We start from the raw sequence: 13,980 nt of genomic DNA on the forward strand, positions 1-13,980 counted from the left end.
CTATTTTAGTGTAATTTGGTCTATGTGTAAAACGCTGGGTTGCTCTCTGAATTTTCAAATTTTCCATATCTTCTACAAATTGATTCATATTGGCTTTGTGTGAAGTGTTATCTTCCACAGCCTTTTTTAACATCACCCATAGTCCAAGTCCTCTCCACTAAATAGTCAGGTCGGCGCCATTTTGTGTGTCGGGGTTGATTATTTGGATCCTTGGTTACAAGTCACCTAACTTGGTGATAAGTTGGTCATTCGTGCAGCAGTCTGCGCGGGAGATAGTAGTCCTCCCAGTCTTTACGACCATTTCAAGTTATTTCCGTCTGATCAAGTCATACTATGTGGTGATGTAAGTCAGTGTAGAGGGGTGTGGTTGGTTTTCTCTATTCATTATCGTGTTCTTTGCTTTTTCTGCCTCCTTCTTCCCTTTTAACCACCATTAGGTATTGTCATACCTTGCTTGGGTCTTTTTAGTAAGGTCACCTTTATTTCTACAATCTATGCCATTGTTCAACTGAAATATTTTTAGCGAATTAAGCTGGCCAGCGGAATTTTGTTATATATTTATGCAAATACTTTAGCTTATCTGGGTTTGTGCTTCGACAAATCTCTAATCCTTGCAAGTTAAGTTGTCCCTTTCCTTTTGTTTACTAATATTTTCCCCATTTTGCGAATTTGGAGCAGACACATCACACCTGTCGTGTACGACAGTTGGCGTTTTTGTATTAGACATGGTGACTGTTAAATACTCTTGCTTGGTATTCCTCAGGCTTCTACCCAGAAGGGCGGAAGAATGTTGGCTTTGCATCCAAACAAGTCGTCACTTCCAATCCTGTCTCTCAAACACTTGTTTACACAATCGTACATGGTTTATACTGGCATGGTTTATTATCTTTTTGTAGCGGTACTCATGCTAGTTACATCGTTGTCGACCAGTTCTTCTTCAGCTGAAGAGGTCTCTTCTGTCATCTGTAGGACAACTTTCGTCTTTGTTTGGGCATCTTAGAAATGGTTCTTTTTCCTCTTTAATTCCCATCGAAAAAAAACCCCAAATTATATGGCATTTATAAACAAAACTTTATCAGGACGGGGAGCTGTGTTGTTTTGCAGCCTACCACATAGCTACTCAACCGGAAGTCGCTCTAAATTTGCACTTTCGTACAGTACATTTTTCATGACTGTTTTCTAGAGGGTTATAATTCTGGCACCTCTTTGTTTTCGTACAATAGAAACTAACAATAGATGACTGTTTTACAATGGAAAATTGTCTAATTACGTTTGCTACGTTTGCACCTCACTGTTTTTCTTCTCTCAGGATCTTCTGTCTTTTGAGTTGCTAGACATCAACATTGTCCAAGAGTTGGAGAGTGTCCCGAATAACACCCCTGCTGGTAAGAAGAATTGTCATTAATTTGTGTTATGAACATTTCTTCTGTTCTATTCAATGACAGCAAGTAATTTAACTTTGCAACAATGTAATATTCTAGAAGAGAAACTGAATGGTTTCATCAGATTATCAACATACCTCTTTGTCTCTCCCATCCAGACATGACTCCCTGCATCTCCCCTCTTCCTCAAGATGGCCACCAGCAGGACAAAAGTACCCCTTCATTGGGGCTGATCCAAGAAGAGACCGAAATCATCAATAGCATATTGGGTAACTAAAATGGAAGATTTATACATGCCCATCTAAATCTATTGGAACCGTGAAACAGAATGCTTTATTTTTGCTGTACAGTAACACTTTGTTTATCCGCAAGGTTACGTTCAAGACCACCCTTATATTACAGGAAATCCGCGAAAGAGCCACCAAGTATATATGGTATTATAGACCATAATTTTCTCCTAATGTGGACCTATTTATAATATGAACCCCCAAAGTTGAGTTCGAAATTCTGGAAAACCCTTCTACCAATGTGTAATGCATTTTTACAATGTGCAATTTTTTTCTTTTACCAATGTGATCGAAACATGAAATATTATCTGTATTTTTTTTGTTTTTTCAAATAATTATTCTGAAGTCAAGCACCTTATTTGAACAAAATCTCCCGTTAGGGGTCGTCACAGCGTGTCCTCTTTTTCCATCTCATCTTATCTAGTGCATCCTCTTATCTAACACCCACTGTCCTCATGTCCTCCCTCACAACATCCATCAACCTTTTCTTTGGTCTTCCTCTCGCTCTTTTGCCTGGCAGCTCCACCCTCACCATCCTTCTACAGAATATACTCACTCTCTCGCCTCTGAACATGTCCAAACCATCGAAGTGTGCTCTCTCTCACATTGTTTGTCCTTCTAATGAGCTCATTTCTAATCCTATCCAGCCTGTTCACACGAATCGAGAACCTCAACATCTTCATTTCTGCTTCCTCCAGTTCTGGTTAGAGTTAGTTTTTAGTATTCTTTATATTATATACTTTGAAAGCTTATTTTTTGTGTGGTGGGCGGTTGGAGGACTTGGAATGGATTAGGCCATTTTGCATGTAAAATGCGCTTCTACTTACGAAGAATTCACGTTACTAAACGACTTCTGTAACAGATTAACTTTGGAAGTAGAGGTACCATTGTATTTTCTTCGGGCACAAAAAAGTTTACCTAAAACCTGCTTTGACCTGAAAATATACACTGCAAAAATGCACGTTTCATTTTTTTGTCTCACTGTCTGAAGCCAACTCAGCCAAAACCTTCCTGTTTCAGGTCAGTCAGGATCACAATAATTATTTAATTTTGTCAAATGCTAAAATTTGGAGAGATGGAATTTCTTAGAGAATTTTACATTTTATTTCCTTCGTATCGAGTACCTTTTACTTTGAACTGCCTGACTTGGGTCGAATGCTTTGGATAACCTTCCTCAAACCTTTGACAGTACTCTGCTATTCTGCTGTCGGTTGCCTTGCTTGCACACGCCTTTTCAGATTTACCCCAAAAAATTTTATGGGATTCAGATCAGGGCTTTGTGATGGCTACTCCAGGACAAGGGTTAGCCATTTTTAACCATTTTGGCACCATGGTTAGGGTTATTGTCCATTTGGATGACCTATTTACGCCCAAGTTTTAGCTTTCTGGCTGATGTCTTTAGATGCTGCCTTAATATCTCCATTTTATGTTCTTTCTTAATGTATTAATCTATTTTATGAAGCGCTCCAGTTCATGCTGCAGCAAAACAGCCCACAACATGATGCTGCTACCTCCATGCTTCACAGCACACCTTTTCCTCCAGATTTAACACTGGTCATTATGGCTAAACTGTTCCACTTTGGTTTAATTAGACCACAAGACATGTCTCCAGAAGTTAAAATCTTTGTCTTACTGTCTTTTAGAAACTGTTATGTTGTTCTTTATTGTAGGAGTAATGGCTTTATTCTTGGTGAGTGGCCTTTCAGCTCATGTCGGTGCAGGACTCGTTTCACTGTGACACTTTCTTACCGACTTCATCCAGCATCTTTACAAAGTCTTTAGCTTTTGTTCTGGGGTTGATTCGATCATTTCGGACCAAAACACATACATCTCTTGGAGACATAGCTCATCTCCTTTCTTAATGGTGTGATGCCTGGACATTTACACGATGTTTATACTTGCATATAATTATTTGATCAGAGGAAGGTGGCACCTTCAAGCATCTGGAAATTTCACCCAAGGATGAACTAGACTTGTAGAGCGCCACACTTCTTTCCGATTCCAGTTTGATTTTCCCATGGTTTCAAACATGGAAGCAGAGTGTTTGATGTGGAGCCTTAAATACATCCCCAGGTGCTCCTACAATTAATTCACGTTGTCAGTTACAGTGCCGTGAAAACGTATTCGCCCCCTTCTTGATTTCTGTTTTATTTTGCACATCAATCACATAAGAAGGTTTCAAATCATCAAACCAATTTTAATATCACTCAAACAACCCAAGGAAATACAAAATGCAGTTTTCAAATGACAATTTAATTTATTAAATCACAAAAGGATTCCAAACCTTTCTGACTCTCTGTGAAAAAGCAGTTGCCTTCCATTGTTAAATTACAAAGTCACAGTGACTAACCACAAATTTGTGAAAGGTGCGTACAGGTTTCACAAATCACACCCAAACCGGATTACCACCATACTTGTTGAATCACAAAATCACTTAAATGGAATCTGAAGGCCGTGAAGTAGACTGCATGAGCTCAAGAACCAATCCGTCATGCCACAATCCAAAGAAATTGAAGTAGAAATGAGAAAAAAAAAGTGATTGAAAGGTTTCTTTAGGGCCATCAGAGCCATTATCCACAAATGGAGAAAACTGGGAACAGTGACAAACCTTCCCAGGACTGGATCACCAACTAAAATTACTTCAAGAGTGTTATGACGACTCATCCAGGAGGACACAAAAGGCTCTACTATAAGAAAGACACTGGCCAAATATGGCATACATGGGAGGGTTCCCAAACGAAAACCCCTGATGTCAGCAAAGACTACAAACACTGGCCTTACATTTGCCCAAAAACTTCTTGACGAGCCTCAATACTTTTGGAGAAACATTCTGTGGACTGATGACTCAAAAATTGAACTTCTTGGAAAGTCTTCGGCCTGTTAAACTGTCACAGAATTTGAGAAAATGAATTTTATTTCAACAGTGAAGCATGGTGTTGAAAAAGTGATGGTCTGAGGCTACTTTGCTTCCTCAGATTCAGGATAATTTGCTGTGATTGATGGAAGAATGAAATCTGCTGTGTACCAGAAAATCCTGAAGGGGAACGTTCAGTCGTCAGTTCGTGCCCTCAAATTCAAGCTCTCTTGGATCACGCAGCAGTACAATGATCTGAAAAACATCAGCAAGTCCACCTCTGAATGGCTCAAAATAAAGGTTTTGGAGTGACCAAGTGAAAGTTCAAATTGAAATCCAATTGAGATCCTCTGGTGTGACCTTAAACGGGCAGTTCACGTTGGAAAACCCTCCAATATGGCAGCGTTGAAACAATTTTGCAAAGAAGAGTGTGACACAATTCCTCCAGAGTGATGTGAAAGACTCATCAACAATTATCGCAAACCCTTGATTTCAGTCAATGTTGCCAACGGTGGCACAACCCATTATTAGGTACAGGGGAAAATACTTGTTCACAGAGGGTCAGAAAGGTTTGCATTTTTTTTAATACATTGAATTGTCATTTGAAAATTGCATTTGGTATTTTCTTGGGTTGTCTCCAAGTGATATTGAAATTGGTTTGATGATTTCAAACCTGTGTGTGTGTGTGTGTGTGTGTGTGTGTGTGTGTGTGTGTGTGTGTGTGTGTGGTGTGTGTGTGTGTGTGTGTGTGTGTGTGTGACAGATATGCAAAAAAAAACAAAAAACAAATTGAAATCAGGTTGGGGTCAAATACTCTTTCACGGTACTCTAACCTATCAGAAGTTTCCAAGGTCATGACCTAATTATCGGGGCTTCCCCTTATTTTTTAAGGACATAGTAATTTGTGTATATGTAAGCTTATGACCTTAAAGAAAATAACATGACATTCTCTTTTAATTTTTTATTCTTAATTTTTGTGGCATTTAACTAAATTAATTTCGGTTATCTTAACTGACCTGAAAGGAGAGTTTGAAGTTTGATTTGACTTCCGACATTGATACAAAAAATTTAATGTGTGTTTTTACGCAGCATATATAAACTTCTCAAATTCTACAAAATAGTAACTACACACATCAATATCCTTCCTCATTTGTTCCTCCATATCCTTAGCAACAGGTGTTACGTCACATTGCCTTGTAGTGGTATTGTGGGAGAGTTACTTCTCTTTAATGGCCTTCATGATCTCTGTTGTTTGGTTTGAATATATACTGCTCAGTTGCAAGCTGGGCATTCAATTTCTGTACTTTTCTGGCACGTAAATTTTGATTTTGCAGGGAAAACGGTTTCGTATCTCCTCGGGTACTGTTTTTAAATACAGCTCCGGATTCCATTTTCTTTGCCAACACTGCCGTTGTATTGCAGATCAAGCAAATAGGGTTTGAATGAGAAATAAACAAATAGTACCTTATTACACAGCACGGTGGCCGACTGGTTAGTACATTTCCCTCACAGTTCTATGGGCGCAGGTCCAAATTCAGCCACGCCTGTGTGGAGTTTGCATGTACTCCCTCTGCCTGTGTCATTTTTCTCTGGGTATTCCAGTTTCCTTCCACAGATTCCAACCCCAAAAATAGCTAGCATAGGGTCCAGCGTGCCTGCGACCCTACTAAGGATAAGCGGTACAGGAAATTAAGGGATGGATTACTTTCCTTCCATTCAGGATGTAAATGGGGATCGTTTTAGTTAATTTCTCCTCTTGTGAAGTATAAGATTGCTTAACCGTTCTGATCGCTAGCTACCACTGTTGACAACTTCAATTTACAGTCACATGTCATGTGCCATGGCATACGATTTTGTCCTCTTTTTTAAATACTTTTACATTTAAGTCTGCACAGCCAAGGGTAAGGATTAAATATTTAATACAAAAATATAACACATACACCAAAAAAACGTTTCTCCTACACTCCTCATAGTTGACCACAGTCTGTGGCCGGAGAGTAGACCGTGAGCTACTAGTTAGGCATTCAGACCACAATTTTTTTCATTTTCCATTGATAACTACATTTAATCTGGCTTCACATCTGTGCGTGTTCCATGCATGCACATTGGTCGAACGGAGAAGACGGTGATGTTACTTTTTGTGTGTGTATATGTGTGTCCTATTCGGCTGTTAGATCAAGCAGCATAGTAAATCCATCCATCCATCCATCCATCCATTTTCTTAGCCACTTATCCTCACGAGGGTTGCAGGAGTGCTGGAGCCTATCCCAGCTGTCAGCGGGCAGGAGGCGTGGTGCAAACAGTCACAATCACACCTCGGGGCAATTTAGAGTGTTCAATTAATTTTGCTTGTTTTTGGGATGTGGAAGGAAACCGGAGTACCCAGAGGAAACCTACACAAGCACGGGGAGAACATGCAAACTCCACAGAGACGGGTCCAGGATCGAACCCGGGACCTCAGAACTGTGAGGCCAACGCTTTCCAGCTAATCCACTGTGCCACCCCAGAGTGAATCCCCATTCCCTTCATGATGGAAAAGTTTTCCTGTCACATTGAAGTTGTTGAGCTTCCGCTCTGATTTCTTTGTATTTTAATTGAAAATTTATTGAGGATCAGAGTGCATCAATCAAACAGAGCAGAATTTCCAGATGGGTGCGAGAGAAAAAAAAGACAGTGCTAACTATAAACAGAACCAGAAAAGTAAATAATTCCATATCTACAACAAAGAAACATTAAATATGGATATTGCATGAGACTGTAGCTTTACACTCTGTAACAGAAGAACAGGACAAGATAGGACAGGACAAAGACAGGAGAAGAAGCAATCAAGACAAGGATCATGAACCCAGCTATACAACTGGAATGTGGTAGGACTGACTAAGTGAATTATAGAAGTCTATTGAATGAGAATATACGTGTGGTGACACATGTATACAAGAGTCATTTGTTGCAATGAGTAGTCCCACACCCAAAGAAAGAATCCCAGGGGTGTGTGCTTACAGACATATGCAAGTGAATTCACACCATTGTGCATGCAGAAACGCTGACAGTAATGTCCTATTATTGCTGTGTTCGCAACACGCAGATGAAGGACCTCATCCAATCAATCTAGGACGGAAACGGGGATTAGGGGTCCGCCTAAGAGTAACCCTGTGGACAGGATACGTCTCATGTTGAAGGACCCTGGGTGGTCTGTCGCCCCCACCGAGACACCTTGACAACTGGTCACCAGATGCAGGGACCCAATGCCACCCCCTACCATCCCCCTCCACCACCGCCCCACATGCCCCGCCACCGTAAACGTTTTAACCTGAATTTCGGGGTCTTTGAAAGTATTTTCTGGGATGAGAATAGGACTAGGGAAGGACAATTAAAAGCATGGGTCCAAAAAAAAGAAGATTCTGAGCCATCTGGTTATCTTTATATATTTATTCATTATTAATGTTTATATAATGTACTTGAAATTTGACTTAATTATAAACATCGGGATGCTGGTCGATTTCCTCACATCAGCATGAGGAGAAGCAAACTTTCTTTGTTCATTGCTCCGGGACATGCATGGATGCCATGCTTAGTTTGCTGTTCAGTCTCTATTTAAAATAAACTACTCAGCCTTTGACAATGTTGTAGCCATAGCATAAAAATCTGAGTGAACCTTATTAAATGTAATGGACTTTAACATTTAATAAGGCTTTAAACTTCTTAATTGTCATTATAATCAATGTTTGTAGATATTTTTTCATGTACCAACAGATGTATCTCATGGGGTGGGTTCTGGTGCAGAGGATAGTGGAATACCAGCACAAGAGGAGGGGGAGGAAGACATCAGTGGCACTCAGTTTGTTTGTGAGACTGTGATTCGATCCATGACCTTGGAGGAAGCACCCGACCACACCTTGGTGAGAGGATCCTGCTCCGGACCAGGTAAACAAACAGAACTAAAGGGAGCAGGCTCAAAGTCTTCTTTTATATCCTGTAAGTTTTTATGTCCATCCAATTATTTTTTTTTCCATTTGTGCTGTTTTGTGTGTAAAGTGCTTTTACTACAGGTAAATTCATGTGCACTTCTAGCGCAACAGTAACTAATTTGTCGGGAATTTACATTCTGCTTGCTTACAGTGTTACGCCCGGCACTTCAGATTGGCTCCTGTGTGGAAAGTAAAGGGGTGAAAACTGAGGATATCTTAGACATTTCCCACAACCCTTTAAAACCACCGGCGATGCTTAAGTCTTCCCTCCCATCCCCTCTGAAAGCCTCCCTACCAGCTCCTCTGTCTATGGTCCCAGCTGAGATGGCTGGCTCCAGTTCAGTTTCTAAAACACTCGACATGCCATTGATGGCCTCCACACTGCAGCCATCCACCACCATAAGTGAGTGGTCATGGAGAAGTTGCATTGCCTTTATACTGGTAGCTAAAATCAATCAAGATCAAAATACAGTGTGTCCTTGTATATTTGCGGGTCCCCATTTGTGGCCTTGCATATTCGAGGATTGTGCTCTATAAGTTTTTTTTTCTTTTATTTCATAATGTACTGTATTTTCATGACCTTAAGGTGCACTTAGAAGTCTTACATTCTCTCCTAAATAGACAGGGTGATTTATGTCCACTCTGAGTTCCAAAATCTGTAAATGTTGTCATGTGACTAGTCCAATGAAGTAAACCTGAGCACACTGGTTACATTATGAGCACACATGCTAGCATGTGTTCTCGTGTGTATATAAGCTACCGTATGATGGTGCTCACGAGACAATGAGGAACACTTGCAATTTTACTTTTGTAAACAGAAGAACCTTACATTGCCCCCACACACTGGCAGTGTAGTGTAGGGAAGTCATTACACAAGATGCTTTTCACACCCACTGTCAAAAATTATCACACCACAGCAAATAGAATAGCATAACTGAATAACAAGCAAAAAATAAAATAAACACTGACTGAAGAAAGAATTGAAGCAAAACATACGCTTTAAACGCTATTTATATTGAGAGCGCCGCAAAGCATGCTCGGAGCATGTAATTAGCTTTTAAAGTGCTTTTTTTGTGACAATTATTTCTTTAGTAATTATTTGTTTTATTATTTGCTAGTTTTGCTATTCTGTTTGCTGTGATGTGGTCAATTTTGTTTCTATGTGACATCCTGAGTGTGACCAACATCTTTAGTAATAACGTGTCTACATTGGCACTAGCACGTATGCTAACAATGTAATCATTGTGCTCAGGTGTACTTCAGTGGACTATTCCAGGGGTTGGGAACCTATGGCTTGCGAGCCATTCCTGGCTCTTTTGATGGTTGCATATGGCTCGCAGAGCCTATCATAATGACATACTGTACATGTGATTTCTGTCGTGCAGGCAATGGAAATGATGCAAAGACAGTTTGTCCTAGTGGTGTTGCCGTTGTTTGGTGTGGCAGTCGATGGGCGCAGGCGCACAAGGGTCAAACGCCGATCGGGCCGGAACAACTAATCATGGAAATGCTTTTGACAAAGGTCGCTCAAAGAATAAAAAACGAGGAGTACCGAAGTTTTGAGCAAAAATGGACAGCCTTTGTGGAGAGAGACAGTTCTGCTGTGTCTAAATTCACAGATGTGGAATATGCCAAAGCATTCATACTTGATGTTACCTATAAAGGTTTTGACAACTTCGCATAAAGACAAGCTAAACAAACGAATAAAAGACATGCAAGAACTGTTCACCATCGTACCATCATAATGGCAAATGAAATTGAATTATGTTTACGTTTAATGGATGGAAGTCTCAATGTTTGCATGAAGCTTAATCTAATGACATAGGAAACACACTATAAAGCCATCAGCAAAACCTTGCTGCACCAGAAGTCGCATTAATGGTAAGAAGTACTTTTGTCATCATTGGTTAGCAACAGCGTAACAATGTTATTTTAAATAATTCAAAGACTTATTGTACTCTAAAACTTTTGGTCTTACATAAATGCACAAATACACCCGTACTTAGGTTTTAAAATACTCTATGCCGTTTTTGAAATTACATTTTAAAATATTTTGCATTTATGGCTTTCTCAGTCGAAAAGGTTCCCGAACCCTGGACTAGTCATACAGCATTAGCAGATTATGGAGCCTGTTGTGTACATAAAGTGGATTTCTCCATTTTGGAGAAAATTTAAGACTTTTAACTGCGCCTTATGGTTGCAAAAAATATGGTACATATCGTACTTAGGTATCTAACCCTAGAGAAACCAAGACGTCCAGATCCTCTTTTAGAATTGTATCTACTAACTAAATTAATCTATAATCATCAAAGGAACACAAAAACATCACATTTGGATAAAATTACTAATTTTTTAGTTTTAGTTTAGATAATGGGTCACATATGACCCAGTGGGACTTAACTACCAAAAACCAATGCATTTAATGGAGACAGCTGTGAGACATTAGGCTTTAAGGGTAAAAAGAGTAACAGTGGTGCGTTATGTTTTTACAGTGGGCCCTTCATTACACTGGGTCATATGGGACCCCATGGGTTCTCTAGGATTAAATATTGTGTCCGTTATTTGGGGATTTTCGTGATTTGTGCCGGTGGGGGGTAAGAAATGTAACCACCGCGAAGAATGAGGGAACACTGTATTCACAATCTAAAGGCCCCGTAGCTCAGTGGTTAGATCACTGGTTTGGTAAATCAGGGGATGTGGGTTCATATCCCACTGGGGCCTCCACTCCCTGAGAAGGGCATCCAGCGTAAAAATTGTGCCAAACATATATATGCGTTCATCTGAGATGACACGCTGTGGCGACCCCGAAAGGGACAAGCTGAAAGAAACACACACTGTATTCACAATCTAAAGATCATGATGTTTTGGTACAAGTTGCTTTGATTAACCTCAGCCCCACTCCTTTAATTATGCTACATTTATATAAATTGACTTGGAATGAAAGTAAGATTAATTTAAAACAGGCTCCTTTACCAAATATTATGATCCCTCATGGGAGGCAAGTTAGAATATGCTTACAAGGAATGGTGAGGAAAGACATTTTCTTTCTATTTTTGATGTTTTGCATGAAGGCAACAACATAGTCTCTTTTCCCAGAGAGGAATTATATAATGTAGTACATAATCATGTAGCAGCCATCTTTGATTCAAAAGTGTATTTTGCAAATCTTTTAACACTGTAATTTAGTTTCAAATACAATGTCTTGATTAACTTTAGTGCTGTAGTGTTATCACGCCCATCTTGATCAGCAAATTGGCACAGACTGACATTTGGTTTGGCTGAACACACATTTGAATATCTCACATTTTATTTTCAGCTGTCTGTATAACAATACTGGAGTATACAAACAGTTTTCTGTAGTTATTCAGGTTTTGATATCCTATGGTTATTTCAATGTCACTTAACCTGATTTTCAAATTGCTAATACAGGTGAAGGCGAGGTTCCGCACATTGACTGTGCTGGTATCCAGTCCAAAAGAAGGGACAGTGAGAAAGATTCAGAGGTGAAAGATGGTTTGAAAACAAAAGAGAGGACGAGGCGTCGCTTATCCTCTACCTCCTCAGAGGAATATATCATCATCCTTCCTGACTGCTTTGACACCAGCCGACCACTGGGGGAGTCCATGTACAGGTATTTTGATGCATTAGATCAGGGGTGCCCAGACTTTTTTACCCTACTCTTCAAGCAGCCAGCCTCTCACGATCAATGCATTGAGAACCCCTGCATTAGATCATAACATACAGTGGGTGCAGAAAGTTTTCAGACCCTTTTAAATTGTTCATTCTGTTTTATATTGTAGCCATTTGTTAAAATCATTTCAGATCATTTTTCCTCATTATTATACTGTAATTTCTCCCGTATGATGCGCAAAATTTTAATTAAAAAAATATTTTCAAAAAGTCAATAGAATGCATTATATCTAGGAATAGATTAAAACTCAAAAGAAAAGCACATTGTATAGTTGTATACAGGTACAGTGGTAACTCTACTTACATAAGTCTCTACAGGGAGTCCTGTCGTTAAAACGGTCTTGATTTAAAATATTTCAACTTTATGACGCCTGTGTCTTGTCAGCGATTTTGTCCATAGCACCATTTTCTTTCTGCTTAGTGAATGCATATTCCTTATCTGTGTTTGTGAGCTGAGAGTGTATATGGCTTTTTCGTCCACCTTTTTACACATTATGGCCTAAAAGAAGAAATCTGGGTTTTTTAGCAATGCTGGTCCAGCTGAAAGAAAAGCAAATACCATGGAAAACGAAGCTTAATATCACAAAAAGATCAGAGAAAGGAGTTACACCGACAAACATCAGCAAAAGACTTGGGCTTCAGTCGGTCCACCGTCGGGATTTATTAAAGACAAAGCCTGTATTTTAGTGCATGTGAAGGGTTTCGCCCCTATGATGGCTACAGTGACAGCAACATTCCTCGATTGTTGCTGAGATGAAAAGATTACTTACGTTATGGATCGAGGGTCAGAATCAACGTAGGCTTAATATCAGCCTAATAATCATTAAGGGAAAAGGCACGGCATATTTTCCTAACTTTGAAAGAGCAGCAAGGCAAGGACGCTGAGGAGTAATTTACCGCTAGCAATGGCTATCTGCACTTGCGTCCTTCAGAATAGTTGAGTGCAGCCTCCCTTCATTCTTCGCCATACCAGCCTCCCTTCCCAAATGGTAAGTGAAGCATCTTATATTTTTTATTTTAATGTATTTCTTTTTTTTTTCTATGAAGTACTAACCCATCCATTTCTGAGCCGCTTATCCTCACGAGGCTCATGGAAGTGCTGGAGCCAATCTCACCTGCCATTGTAAATTAAGACTTTAACGTGAAATCCGATTTACAGCAAAATTCGGATTATGTCACTAGTGTAGGAATGGATTTCGTTCGTGGCCCGAGGACTCCCTGTACTAACGAAAAATTCAGGTTACAAAAAGTCTCTCTGGAAATTTTTGTCTCTAATTATGAAAGAAATTCAGGATAAAATGGAAAAATTTACGTTTTGAAGAACTTAAATTCTTCCAGTTTAAGAATATTCAAATAGGCCTACAAGCAAGGCAAAAGTATTCATATAGCACATTTCATACACAAGGTAACTTAATGTGCTCTACACGATTAAAAGTATTTTAAATGAATGAAGACAAATATTTTTAAAAAATAGATCCAGAAAAGTAAAGGACACCTTAAAAGCTTTTAAAAATCAAGAAACTACATTTACTAAACAATTATAGTGCAACAAAGATAATCTAACTCCTTTAATGCGAGTCGTGTTTCCCAAATTGGGAGTCTGTGCTTGTCATTTTTAACCATTTTGACTGACTTTTGAAAGCTTACAGATACAGTAATTGAGTTCTGTACCAATTTAAACATACAACTTACCAAAAGAAAGGTTAAAGATTCTTTCATTGGAAAAAAGTACATTCTACCGTTTACCATTGTTTAGTAAACTGCAGTTGAACATTGGTAGGTTTCTTGAAAATAGTCAT

The 13,980-nt window shown here is 39.3% G+C and overlaps 1 protein-coding gene across 3 annotated transcripts in view; it reads left to right on the forward strand.

Moving 5' to 3' along the window:
• Positions 1–13,980, forward strand: part of nbr1b (NBR1 autophagy cargo receptor b) — a 118,792-nt gene that overhangs the window by 83,280 nt on the left and 21,532 nt on the right. For 2 of the 3 annotated variants that reach the window (XM_061845259.1, XM_061845260.1), the window contains exons 14-18: positions 1,310–1,385; positions 1,541–1,651; positions 8,277–8,447; positions 8,643–8,894; positions 11,921–12,122. In XM_061845259.1, coding sequence (XP_061701243.1) covers positions 1,310–1,385; positions 1,541–1,651; positions 8,277–8,447; positions 8,643–8,894; positions 11,921–12,122 — 812 coding nt within the window. Of the gene's footprint in view, positions 1–1,309; positions 1,386–1,540; positions 1,652–8,276; positions 8,448–8,642; positions 8,895–9,876; positions 10,373–11,920; positions 12,123–13,980 lie in introns of those variants that run through there. The other variant, XR_009798703.1, reaches the window with a different exon arrangement.

Source organism: Syngnathoides biaculeatus, chromosome 16, assembly GCF_019802595.1.
Source record: "Syngnathoides biaculeatus isolate LvHL_M chromosome 16, ASM1980259v1, whole genome shotgun sequence".
Classification (NCBI taxonomy): domain Eukaryota; kingdom Metazoa; phylum Chordata; class Actinopteri; order Syngnathiformes; family Syngnathidae; genus Syngnathoides; species Syngnathoides biaculeatus.